The sequence below is a fragment of the Acanthisitta chloris genome, unplaced genomic scaffold (assembly GCF_000695815.1).
Source record: "Acanthisitta chloris isolate BGI_N310 unplaced genomic scaffold, ASM69581v1 scaffold45881, whole genome shotgun sequence".
NCBI classification, from domain to species: domain Eukaryota; kingdom Metazoa; phylum Chordata; class Aves; order Passeriformes; family Acanthisittidae; genus Acanthisitta; species Acanthisitta chloris.
This window is the reverse complement of record NW_008656229.1, coordinates 2,051-14,822: the sequence shown is the minus strand read 5'-3', so window position 1 is coordinate 14,822 and position 12,772 is coordinate 2,051. Positions and strand designations below refer to the sequence as shown.

General features: G+C 40.3%; 1 protein-coding gene across 1 annotated transcript in view; it reads left to right on the top strand.

The window, feature by feature from the left end:
• Nucleotides 1–9,999, top strand: part of LOC103811248 (choline transporter-like protein 5) — a 30,694-nt gene extending 20,695 nt beyond the window's left edge. The window contains exons 12-22 of the mRNA XM_009084208.1: nt 147–246; nt 1,027–1,119; nt 2,044–2,131; nt 2,870–3,132; nt 3,689–3,783; nt 4,177–4,280; nt 5,483–5,556; nt 7,357–7,427; nt 8,455–8,543; nt 9,156–9,240; nt 9,802–9,999. Coding sequence (XP_009082456.1) covers nt 147–246; nt 1,027–1,119; nt 2,044–2,131; nt 2,870–3,132; nt 3,689–3,783; nt 4,177–4,280; nt 5,483–5,556; nt 7,357–7,427; nt 8,455–8,543; nt 9,156–9,240; nt 9,802–9,914 — 1,175 coding nt within the window. The 3' untranslated portion in view covers nt 9,915–9,999. The remainder of the gene's footprint in view (nt 1–146; nt 247–1,026; nt 1,120–2,043; nt 2,132–2,869; nt 3,133–3,688; nt 3,784–4,176; nt 4,281–5,482; nt 5,557–7,356; nt 7,428–8,454; nt 8,544–9,155; nt 9,241–9,801) is intronic.
• Nucleotides 10,000–12,772: the final 2,773 nt, after the last annotated feature.

The window sequence follows — 12,772 nt, the reverse complement described above, 5'->3', positions numbered from 1 at the left end:
GCAGGTGGAGAAAGAGAGAACTGCTCAAGCAGAGAATTTTATGAAGTTCATGAACAATACTGTGAAATAAAAGGAAAGAAAATTGCAGAGGCAGAATATTGGTTTGGTGCTTGATAAATCTGACTTTTTTGTTTGTTTGCTCACAGTGGTAATACTTTGTGGTGTTGAGGTTATAATCATACTGATGCTGATCTTCCTGAGAAACCGAATCCGGATTGCCATTGCACTGCTGAAGGAAGGGAGCAGGTATGTTTGTCTGATTTTAATGTACTTTGGATTTTATTAAATGACCTCTAGAGTACACTCTGTTATGCTACTGTGCAATTAGAGCACAGCAAATCATTTTGGCAGCCAAAAATTGCACTCTTTAATTTCTGTTCATTAAAATCCAGGAACACCTTTAACACTCTCCAGAACTTCTGTTCACAACCTTGACAGGTGGAAGGATTTTAGAAAGTTCATAATCTTCTTACTGAGAACTAATAATGTTCTGTAGTTTTTCAGCAGTGTGGAAAGGTCACTTGAGGTTGAAGTTCTTACTCTCATGCATAATGCATGAGATGAAATGCTATGTAATTTCTGTAAACCTAACAGACCATGCCCTGTATTCAGGAGGATGAAAAATATGCTGCTAATGACTGGAAATCAAATTATGTTTTTCAATACCTTTTTACTACTTTTTTCAAAAATGTTATAATCTAATAATTGACTTGAAATCCATAGTTAGAAACAAGGGTTGTTACTCAGTTAATCTGTGACACAGTCATGAAGAAGGAGAAAGTAGAAGACAGGCTGGAACATGGCAAGTTGGTAAAGCTCACTGCCTATAAAATTGGAGTGGTAAAATTGCAAAGTCAAGGTTTGAAGACATTTGCAAAAATCTCCTGCAGTATTCTGAGATCCCAGGACTAGATTATTCTACAACTGTCCACAAGGATCTCAGAGTAAAAATGCTAGAAGAGAAATGATAAAAAGTTTGTTTCTGGAATTGTCTTAGCTTATTGATATGTTTTGTTTCTTTCATAGGGCTATTGGCTATATAATGTCTACACTGTTCTACCCAATCGTCACCTTCATACTCATTGCAATTTGTATTTCCTACTGGGCCGTGACAGCTGTGTATCCTTCCGTCTGTGTGTACCTCTGGAGCAAGTCTTCTGGTCTGCAAGACCAGACAATGCTCTGCTATTTCATATTGATCAAACCAGTGTTAAAAGGTCTGTTTGGTCACTTAGCACCTACTGTGCTGATGCACTCTTCCTCACTGCACATCTGCATGTGATATACAAATCGAACAGTGCATTCAATCTAATTAAAAAGAACTGGACCAAAATTTGTGCCAAGGCAGGGGGATCATACAAGGTCTTGCGAACTACATAGGGTTGATTTTAGGGGATGCTAAAAGTGAGTATGGTCTTTAATGAGCTATGTGCTCTACAGGCCTGGTGTTAATGGTCTCTTAGTTATCTGGGGGTGTAGAGGGCTCCATGTGTGTTTTGTTCAGAGAAGTATGGGAAAGGAGTGAGAAATTATACAGTGCACTGTCTTCTCTGAGTTGCCTAACTACTGTTCCCGAACAGCAAGGTTTTGGCAAGGATTTAGAAAGGAGAAAACTGCTACTTGAAAACCAGTTGTTCTTTCATATGCAAAGAGGGTCAGTTGTTGTTGTTGTTCAGGACAATGTTAATTCATCCTTGTGCTCTGTATCTGTGTCCACCAAAATACGAACTGCCAAGGAACTACTGCATGGTCTGCCTTGTCAGGGAGAGATGTGCAGGAGAGGCAGAGACAATTCTCAAGGTTATGCCCCCTGCCCATTCTGGTCAATGGTTATTACAGCTCCAAGGTGGAGTTTGCCTTAGTTCTCTGAGTCAAGAGAGTATTCAGTCTTGTCTGTCAGCCCTTCAGGTACATCACAGCATGGCAAGAGCAGTTTTTCTGTTATCTGCACAGGTTCTTCAGAACTAGTGGTTACCCGCTGCAGAATCCTTAGCTGCTCAAAGCCTACAGTTGTGTGGTTCCTCCTTAATATACTTCATTCAGTTTTCTGGCCACATCAGGAGAACCTGTGTATAAAGTAATGGCTAATGAAACACTGTGCAAGTATGCAAACCTGACTTGTGACCCAGAGGTAAGTGTAACATATTTACCTATAGTGAGAGCTATACTAATTGCATTTCTTAATCACTATTAAATGCAGAGGCAATGGGCAGAAAGTGATACATTAAATTTTAGTGTACTGCTGTGGTTATGTATATCTCAAAGAATTCCCCACGCTGCTGATGCCTGAGCACTGAAAAAGAAAGGAACTGTAGTTGGTCTAGTTCTATTTCATGTGCAAACTGAGCAAATACCTGAAATGAACAATAGAAATAGGGAAAATTAATTCAATTTAAACACTGCTCCTCTTCTAATAGTCTGTGATACATAGGGGAAGTTCTGCCCACATCCACTGCTTGTATAAAATGGCACAGCTCAGCTGATTTCATTTCAACTGTGTTGATTTACCTGAACTGCAGGTTTGGCCTCTAGTTTTCAAATAAATGTATATTTTTTAATGTGAGCAAATTTTCTTAAATGAAACTGTAGTGTTTATGTATCTTGAGTAGGTTTCAGAAATTTAAATTCCATCTATGTGGGTTTCAGCCCTGTTTGCTAACACATGGCTTAGAGTTAAGCACCTGCATAAGTCATAGATATGAATCCTTAAATATGTAAACAGGTTACATAGTACTGGAGTGCAGTTTTGAATGAGCTAATGAAACACGAAGCAGGATTATGTTATTTGTATTGACCTGCTAAACCTGAGGGGCTGTGTTCACAGAATTAATTGCTTATGATTGTGTTGTTTACTTCTCTTTCCATACAGACTTTTAATTCAACCAATGTGACTAGATTGTGCCCAGGTGCTCAGTGTACTTTTGCTTTTTATGGAGGAGAAAGCCTATACCATAAGTACATCTTCATCTTGCAGTTAGCCAATGCCTTTGTCTTTCTCTGGCTGGTGAACTTTGCAATTGCACTGGGTCAGTGTACCCTTGCTGGTGCCTTTGCCTCTTATTACTGGGCCTATCGCAAACCAGCTGATATCCCACTGTGGCCACTCTTCTCTTCCTTTGGACGAACGATACGGTGAGACTGGAGCCGATGTGAGCCTTGTCATGTACCCAACAAGTGTGCTTTTGGCGTCTAGGGAAGGCAGACTGAGAAAATTACTAGTCAGCATTGTGGTTTAAACGTCAGTGGCAGCCAAGCCCTGCACAGCCGCTCACTCGCTCCCCCATGGTGGGATGGGAATGGGGGAGAGAATCCGAAGGGTGTATGTGTGAGAACACATGGGCTGAGATACTCTTTCATAGGGAAAGGAAAGCTGCATGCACAAGCAAAGCAAAACAAGAATTCATTCCCCATTTCCCTTGGGCAGGCAGGTGTTAAGCCGTCCCAGAACAGCAGGGTTTCATCATGCATAGCAGTGACTTGGGAAAACAAATTCCATAACTCCAAACGTCCCTCTTGTTCCTCGAGCACGCCATCCTATGGTGTGAGATACCCCTCTGGTGGATCAGGATGAAGTTTCATTAGTTCATGTAATTCCCACTGATGGACATTTCTCCACACTCATGTGCATACATATATCATTGTACATGTATACATATGCATGACGTAACAGTCCTACCTCTTGTTTTAGATACCATACAGGTTCGCTGGCGTTTGGAGCCTTAATTCTTGCAATTGTCCAGCTGATTAGAGTGATACTGGAGTACTTAGATCACAAACTGAAAGGTGAGATTCATTAATCTGCTATAGGTTATTAATACCTCCTTTGCTGAATTTCTTCCTTACTTTCCCAAGTGTTTTTTTAGCAGTCAGAAGAGATTCATTCCACATTATTTTATCCACTGTAGTTCCATTTGAAGCCAGTAAATTTGTGTTAATTTGCTCAAACTGAGTCTGTGTTCCTGGGTACCTAATACAAAGTTCAGGTGGGATGTGTATCTGATCTAATTGAAAGTTAGTGAGCTAAATTTGGTTGATAAAGGGAGTCCACACCTGGAAGGAAAGAAATAATGTTTCTGCTTTTTTCACAATGTAAGATTTTCTTCTGTATAGCTTTCTACATTCTGAAGGCTGTTATGAGTTCTATTTATGATGTACTTTCTCCTGGGTTTTTTTCAGGTACACAGAACTCCTTCACTAGATTTCTACTCTGCTGCCTCAAGTGCTGTTTCTGGTGTTTGGAAAAATTCTTAAAGTTTATAAACAGAAATGCCTACATCATGGTATGTGCTGTGTCTGCATGTGGTCTCCCCAATCTGGGGCACTAAAATACCCTAGCCACTACTGGTTGGTCAACAGCCAGCAGTACTTGAACGTGCTGAATAATTAAAGGGATTTATGGGAGTTTTCAGGACATGCGTGTGGTTCTACATGAAATAGTAAGGTTTTAGTTCTTCTAATCTCAGCCTCTTTTCATGCCTGTCCTTGTCCATCACCGTCAGCCCCAAAGTAAGTGGGAAGGGATGGCATAACTGGTTAAGTCCCCCTCTGATTCAGCAACTGAGATCCTGATTTAAGCAGGAATATTAGCTTGTTTCATGTGGTAACTGTATTTCCTCCTGGAAGTTAAAAGCACAAATTCTACTAGCAGCAACAGTGATATTTGTCTAAAATAACCCTTCCTAGCTTTCAGATAATAGCAGTGTGAAATTTTCACATAAGTAAACATACATAGATTTGAGCCTAGGATGTTCTTCTGACTTGAAGCAATTGCAGTGATTGAATGGTACAGTCACAGACTTCATGTCTCAAAGGAGGTGGCTGTAATGGGTCCATTGGAACCTGTGTTCATGCAGTTGATGTTTCAAATTAATACCATCTTGAAGAGGAAGTATTGTTTTTTACAGTCTTCTTTACAGTTGACAAACTATCTGTGTTAAGAGCTGTTCTGGTGTATCTTAGCCTTGTGGACACTATTCCAGGAAGAAATGGTTTTGCTCCTGAGTAATTTTAGCTGCTTTACTTTATGCTGATTTCTTCTTCAGTGAAAGCAGCATCAGGTCCAAGGAGATACCTGCAAGTGTCAGCTCACTTCAGCTCTACAAGTGCCTGTTCCCTTCCACTGACTATAAACCTAGCATAAGTAACTGGCAAAGGGAGAGGAATCCCTCAGCAAGTACTTTTTTTTTCTCTGCTTGGCCAACTAAGTACTGAGTCTATTGCTTGCCAGATCACAAGGGGTGGCATGCTCATCACCAAGTGATGTGAAGGGGAAAGATGAATGATATTCTGTCCCAACCTGGTGGGAAGCATTGAGGAGTAGCAGGTGACTGGGGGAAGTTTCAAGGCTGCATATTAGAGAACTATGCATTACATGCAGTAAGATTCTGGCATACAAGGAGGTATCCTTACTATTTAATAAATATATAATATTTATTATTGCCCTAATTATTTAAAATACTCAACAGCTACTATTATTTTGCAGATTGCCATATATGGTAAGAACTTCTGCACCTCAGCGAAGGATGCGTTCTATTTGCTCATGAGGAACGTGGTGAGGTAAGGGACCATCTCCAAGCCCTGAAAAAATCAGGAGTTCCTGCTATTGCACCCTGAGGACATATGTCTTTCTTCTCCCATGTCTCCTCCAAATACTACTGTGAGCTGCTTCTGCCCTCACACATGGCCCTCACGTGTTACCCTCAGTGTGTAAGAGCACACTGTCCAGCACTGTAACCTGTGCAAAGCTGATATAATCTCACTGTGTTGTTATGGTTGCTCCTTTAAATTTACAAGCATCTAGTAGACTGTAATAGTGCCTCCAAGGAACCAGTGGAGCCCCTGAGAGGAGATCACAGATACACAGGAATGGGGTGCTCATCACCTGCCATGTGTGTTTCTTGAGCTTTGGTCTGCTTACTATGTGTGAAAAGGAAAGCAAAAAGACCTAAGTCTTCAGATTCATTCACAAAGCCTATGGGGTGTCAGAGAGTGGAAGAAAAGAAGAGAAAGTACTTTGCTTTCAAAGAGAGTATCTTTAACATAACCAGATCTCCCCTAGTGCTGGGAACTCCCCATGCCCTTTTCTCCACTGCCAAGTCTGCTGCCAAAACCCCTGTTCTCAGCAGTACTTTTCTTTCATTGCTCCTGGCTCTTCCTATACTGCTGTGAGATCAAAAAATAATGGGAGAATGACTTAGGAGCAGTCCATGTTGATGCAATAGCAGACAATCTAATTACCCAGCAAGAGACACAGTAAAACTGGTTAGGTGGTTTAAATTATTACGTGAAGGACTGGGAGGAGGAGAGGAATGGAGGGGGAGGCTGAAAGAGGAAAATGGAAATTATGCATAAGAAAGAAGAGGAAAGGATTGGAGGTGGGAGAATGAAGTTCTTCCCTGTGTTAGCTTGCACTAGTATCAGGACAGTGTGGTGCCTGTGCATTAGAAAAGAGAAGTGGCCCTCGTTTCCTGACAGAATATCACCTCTCTGTCCTTTGTGATCAGTAAGAACAGTAACTAAAAGCTAGGCATGTAATTTTGTTGTTTCAAATGAAGATTTTTTTTTAAATCTTGTGTATTTTGAAAAATCTGAGTTCTGATGATTTGTCTTTTTAGGAGGTCTTAACGTTTATTTTTCATGGTCGTCAGTGCTTTATATTACCATATCCATAACCTTCAGCTCTGTCAAGAAGTTGATGATACAAAGCTCATTTTCCATCCTATTATTTGCCTACAGTTTCTGATGAGACAGGCTGGCAGGATACTGAGCAGAGACTCCCTGCTGTGCTTTCAATGAGGGCTGCAAATTGACTGTCAGTTTTTCTGTTTGTCTTTATTCATCTGTGATGGTCTTCCTGCTTTCAGGTCTCCTGTCTTCAGTGTTGTACCATGATATCTTAAAATAGTAGATTTGGCATGTTACAGGGTCATGACATGTGGCCAGATAGGACCAAGTGCAAAGGCCCTACCAGCACTCTACACAGATAGTGCTTTTTGTTTTGGGGTGTACTTTGCCTATCCTGGGCTGCTTCTCTGTGACCCTACAAGAAAGGCTGAGATAAGACTATTTAGAAGTTTTGGGTTGTTTGTTTTTTTAAACCAGCAGAAGCAATAAACAGTCTCCAAGTGCTGTAGCAGCACTGCTGCATTACAGCCTGATTCAACAAGGGGCTCAGCACTTTGCTGCCTGCTGGGATTAGCCCATCTCAGCACTACCTGTCTGTGCAGGTGCTGCCAGCCTTGGGACCAGCAGAATGCAACTTCTGCTCATGCTTTGCAACTATTCTTAGATCTGAGGAGAAAGAATACAAATGTCTGGTTAGTGATGATTATGTATCATTTGTCCTTTGCTGAACAGAGTTGCAGTTCTGGACAAAGTTACAGACTTCCTTTTATTCCTGGGGAAAATTCTCGTTGCTGGTGGTGTAGGTAAGCTAGTTGTACGTTCTGTTTTCTGTTACCCACAAGTGTCCCTGATGTATTCGTATATGCTTTGTTAAAAGCTGGAGGTTCTCATTGGTCTCACCACTTGGAAGTCTGCTCCTGTGTTTCTAGGTTTGCAAGATTGAACTAAAATAAATGCTTTTCTCTTTCTTTTCCTTCTCCCACATTCCCAGCCCCTGGTGTGCCTTGACACACATCTCTTGCATGTGTGGCTGACGCAAGGACTTCTGCAGCCGCATCATCATAGTTTGATCAGGCCAAATTCACATCCAATAAGTCAGCCACACTCAATTCTCCTTTCCTAATAACTGAACAAAATTGCAGATGAGATTCTCCAGGTAGCAGACAAGATGCGTACAGGAGGAAGTGGTGCAGGTCTGCAGCAGATGGGCCTGGAACTCTCCTGTATTTGAGCCCATTATAGCTATGAGCTCTAGTAAAAGAATGAGAACATTTCTGGCATCCATATAGGGTTTCTTATTTATCAGAAAATATCAAAATACATGATTCATGTCTTTCTGTGACAGAAAAGTTTGTTGTTTTTTTTTAAATGAAGCAATTTCAGAAATTCAGATTGGCAATATTCCCTTATGGTTTTTCTAAATTGCCACAGCAGTTTTAAAACATTATTTCAGAAATAACTGTATTTTGCATTCTGTTCTGTTAAAAGGTAGCTAACTAATTATATTTTAATCAAAAGTGAAAATTAGTACCAAGAACAGATCTAAAATATTTTGTAATTACTGTAGAATGACATTATTTATTAATTTTGCTATTAAATTCAGTAGAATGATAAAAACAATTCATTAAAGTATTTCTGGGCCCATGTATATCTTTATGTTAATTGATTAATTTATGTATCTCTTCTGTCAGATAATTAGTATTGAGGAATTTATTGTTTGCAGACTTTTATTTAAATCAACCTTGGATCTGTTGTCTGTCTCATCCATTCTTTAGCTCTTAGGAGATCAGAGCTAGCACAGGAATCACTAATTGCCTGTATTTCTTGCAGGTGTTTTCGCGTTCTTCTTCTTCACACAGAGAATACAAGTCTTTGCACAGGACGCACCAACCTTAAATTACTATTGGGTACCACTGCTGGTAAGGCAACCCTCTAATCTTCTGCACAGTGGGGGCAGCTCGAGGTGCTCACACTGCTCAGGGTGGAGTCTGGGAACAGCTTCCCTGGTCAACCCTTCAGTGTCATAGTATCCACTGAAGTGAGGAGTGATCTGCACTGCAGCTCTCCTGATCCTTCAGGCAGAAGTGGCACTGCAGGGACCCTGCATCTTCAGAAACGTTAGCTTTCACATCTGCTTTGCTCAGACTTCCCAGACAGCCATGGCTGGTGGTGAGGCACTGATGACAGTGTGGTTTATAATGGAAGGGACTTGCAATGCATCTCTTTCTCCTTTTGTAGGCCTCCCCAGACTCCAAAACATCTCCAGGATGAGTGGTTCTTGAAGGAGTTCAGAATATTCTTGCCACGTATTCTCTTTGGAGGTTGAAATAGCTCTGATTTGGCAGCTGGAAAACTAGCAGGTGCTGCATGTTACAATGCAGTGTCTTGGACCTGTGATCCCTGTCCACAGTACAGAGCTGTCATTAAATTCTCCCGAATTTGCTTAGCAGTCAAGGCTTCTGACTTGTGTTCATGCTGCCACATTGGTGCCAAACTAACTTTGGGGGTTTATTGTGGTTTGTCTTTTGCAGACAGTCATCATTGGTTCCTACCTAGTTGCACACGGGTTCTTCAGCGTCTATGCAATGTGTGTTGACACACTGTTCCTCTGCTTCTGTGAGTAGCATGTTTTCTTTCAGTAATACCTGCAAGTCATGGAAAGAGGAGTAGAAAACCACCTTCTCCATTCCTTACAGGATTCTGTAATGAACAGTAGGAGATCATATAGAATATGGTGCATTTGTGGCAGCAGGTTGTCAAATTAAATTTACCTTAAGCAGTGAGAAAGGGTCCAGTTTTAAAAAGTGCTTAAATCCATAGCGCTTTGTGACATATTCTACCAAGAAGTGTCCAAAATGCCAGGCTGCAGTGGAGGAATGAGGGTTCTGAAAATTTCCACCTGTACTGCCAAACCAAAGATCTGGGGAATAAACGGGATATATTGCTGTCATGTAAAAATGGGTAGATGTTTGTGTCTCTGCTTCATGTAAAACCTCCTGTGGTTTGAGAAAATAGAAATTTTATAGTGTCCTTCATCAGCTTAATAATACAGCTAAATTGCCTTATCTGAGGGTTTTTAATGATGGGTCTTTTGCTCTCACATTTCTTCAGTTCTGTTGTGTGTGTGTGGATGTACTGCTGTTCACTCTTTTGACTGCTTTTGCTGTGTAAATTCAGGTGAAGACCTGGAAAGAAATGATGGATCTACAGCAAAACCCTACTTCATGTCAGCTAGCCTCCACCGAATTCTAGGGAAGAAGGAACTAAGCCCTAAGAAGGCAGTGGCATAACATACACTAAACCTCGGCAGCAAAAAGTATCACTTTTAAGCAAAATGTGTATAAAGTAGGCAAAAGTAAAAAACTGTAAATGATGCTTCTGATTAATGGGTGATTATTTTTTCCTTTTGCTTATGTGTAAAAAAAAAGAGCAGCATTGGTAACATTTAATTAGTTTAAATGCTTAAACTAACAGCTGTGAAAACAAGGCCACGTTTTAGTTTATAGAGTGCCTATGAAAAGGAAAATGTACATTTGAAGTTTTATACGTCTATAATGATGTTTTAATAACTTTTGTAATACAAGTTGCTGCCTTAGATGACAGCAGTTTTGATAATGTTTCTTTTTATAAGTGTATATTTGTAAAAGAAATTCAGGCAATTTTTGAAAGCACTAACATATAACCTAATTAGCCATAAAAAGATAGTTGGAGACTAGATAATGAGGAGATGGTACTAAGTGTGTAAATATGGTGCTATGATTGTATTTTTTTGTACGAGCTGGTTCACAGCTATTTAAACTGAGCAGTTTTGATAATGTTTCTTTTTATAAGTGTATATTTGTAAAAGAAATTCAGGCAATTTTTGAAAGCACTAACATATAACCTAATTAGCCATAAAAAGATAGTTGGAGACTAGATAATGAGGAGATGGTACTAAGTGTGTAAATATGGTGCTATGATTGTATTTTTTTGTACGAGCTGGTTCACAGCTATTTAAACTGATACATGCTTTTTTTTTTACACTGAAAAATGTAGTGATATTTTAATCACATCCACAACTGCATCTTTTAAGGCATGATGGTACCCTGCAGGCCCCAAAGAAGGAAGTCAGAAAAGACTTCAGTCGATACTGCTGAAAGTGAAGTGTTCTGTGGGTTGTGCTTAAAAGATGATGTAACTGAGAGAAGGTCCCACTGCACTTGAAGTGATTTGTGGCTCACACAAATGAGGTTTCATCTGGTACAAGATGGTGAATGTATCATTTTTAGCTGATGTCTAAGAGAGATGCACATGTTAACATCTCCCTATCTCTGACAAGTCTCTGATTGTGTTCTACATTTCAAGGAAGTTGAACTTCAGTGAAAGGAAGTATTTTTTTTTCCTTGAAAGAAAGTCTTTGCCATGTGTGCACAAGGAGATCCATTGCCTCTGCCTAGCTCAGAAGGGCTTACTGAGCCACTGAAATGCCTGTGTGGGTGCTGAGGGTCAGGGCTGCACTTGCTGCACATCTCCAGGTTCTCAGTGACTCACATAGTAAGGTATTAGGACATGGAACTCAAGTCTTCTCATGATACAGGATGAATTATTTAGCAACTGAGATGTGCTCCAAAAGATTTAGTTTGCTTTCTGATTATTAAATTTGCCTGGTCATTAGTACGAAGTCTTTAATACATCTGTTGGTAGAAAGCACAGTAATATTCTGTATGGTTTATGACCCTCCTAGTAGTGGAGCTGTCCCTGAGGTTCTGCTGATGGAAAAAAAGTCTTATACTGGTGTGCTTCTCAAGCCTGTTACTGCCAGGAGTTGAGCTGAAAAGGTTTTAATTTATTATCCTCCTATGGCCCAAGGAAACAGTCACACTGATACCTGCCCCTAGTTTTCATGGATTCCACTGTACTGAGTAAGTTATCCCAGTACTATCCTCTTTCCAGGAGTGGCATGTGCTGTGCCTTTGCCAGCTCTGTGACAGGAGTTCAGCACCTGGAAATACTTTTCTAGCCCTAGGATTCCATTGGTGTCACAAAGACAAAGGCAAATTCTTTTCCAGATGATTTGAAAGCAAATTTCTGGGGAAGATTTACTGACCATCCACATCTCAGTGGAATTTTGCTCTCTAGTTTATGGCTCCAGTTTGTGGTGACTGTAGTCACTACAGAGGCAGAAGCACTGTCCTTCATGCAGTAGGCCTGGGGTTGTGGATACGCACAAGTGACTACCACCCACATGCTCACGGTTGTGGGCACAGTGGGAACTTGAACTCTTGTGACCTGAGCTGCAGGTGAGAGGGCACTCGTAAGCATCCTCTGTGGTGTAGTGGGTGCTGGAGCCCTTTCCCCTGAAGCAAAAATGAGAGATTCAGTTTAGGAATCAAATAATATAAAATAAAGGCATACAGTTTCAGACACAACTCCTGATTATGGGCACCTTCTGTTTTTGGCAGCCCCTCCTGAGATACCCTAGAGTGAACCTGACTGTCAGAAAGGGCTGAGAACCCTAACTTCAGGAAAAAATCAGATGCTTGAGGGATGAAGTTTTTCATCATCATTCCTTCCTCATTATGTGCATGGCATGGAGTACACAGCCTTCCATGACTCTAATATCTTCTGGAAATTAGGTCAGTAGTCTGGGGTATGTGCCACCATTCTGTGATGAAAGAAGCTGCTGGTCTGATTACAGTCCATGTGCTAAAGCTTGGGGGGGTTTTAATACTACTGTGTGACTAGTTTGCAGCTAAAGAAACTGCATTAGGTAATCTATATTTCTACTGGACTTGAGTGTCTTACTGGAAGCTCAACTGAAGCAGCATATTTCTGAATACAGCTTGCTTTTTTATCATATGAATGTAACCATAGAGTTTACTAGGAATAAAACATAGTAGAAATAGTATACAGTTACTTGATTGAAGACTTTTGTAACAAACCTATGCATTTACTAAAGGAATTTCTAAAAGTGAGTTTTAAATTGTAGTATTATTTATATACAGTAAAAAATATATATGTATAAATTTGCTCCTCTCACTATTTTGTGGAAGTATTTAGAATGTAAGTGATCATCATTATTGAGAAGAAAATTTAAAAGCCATTTTCTTAGATATAATTATGAGAACTGTGAAAACACAAAGCAATACCACATAGATTTTGCGATCAA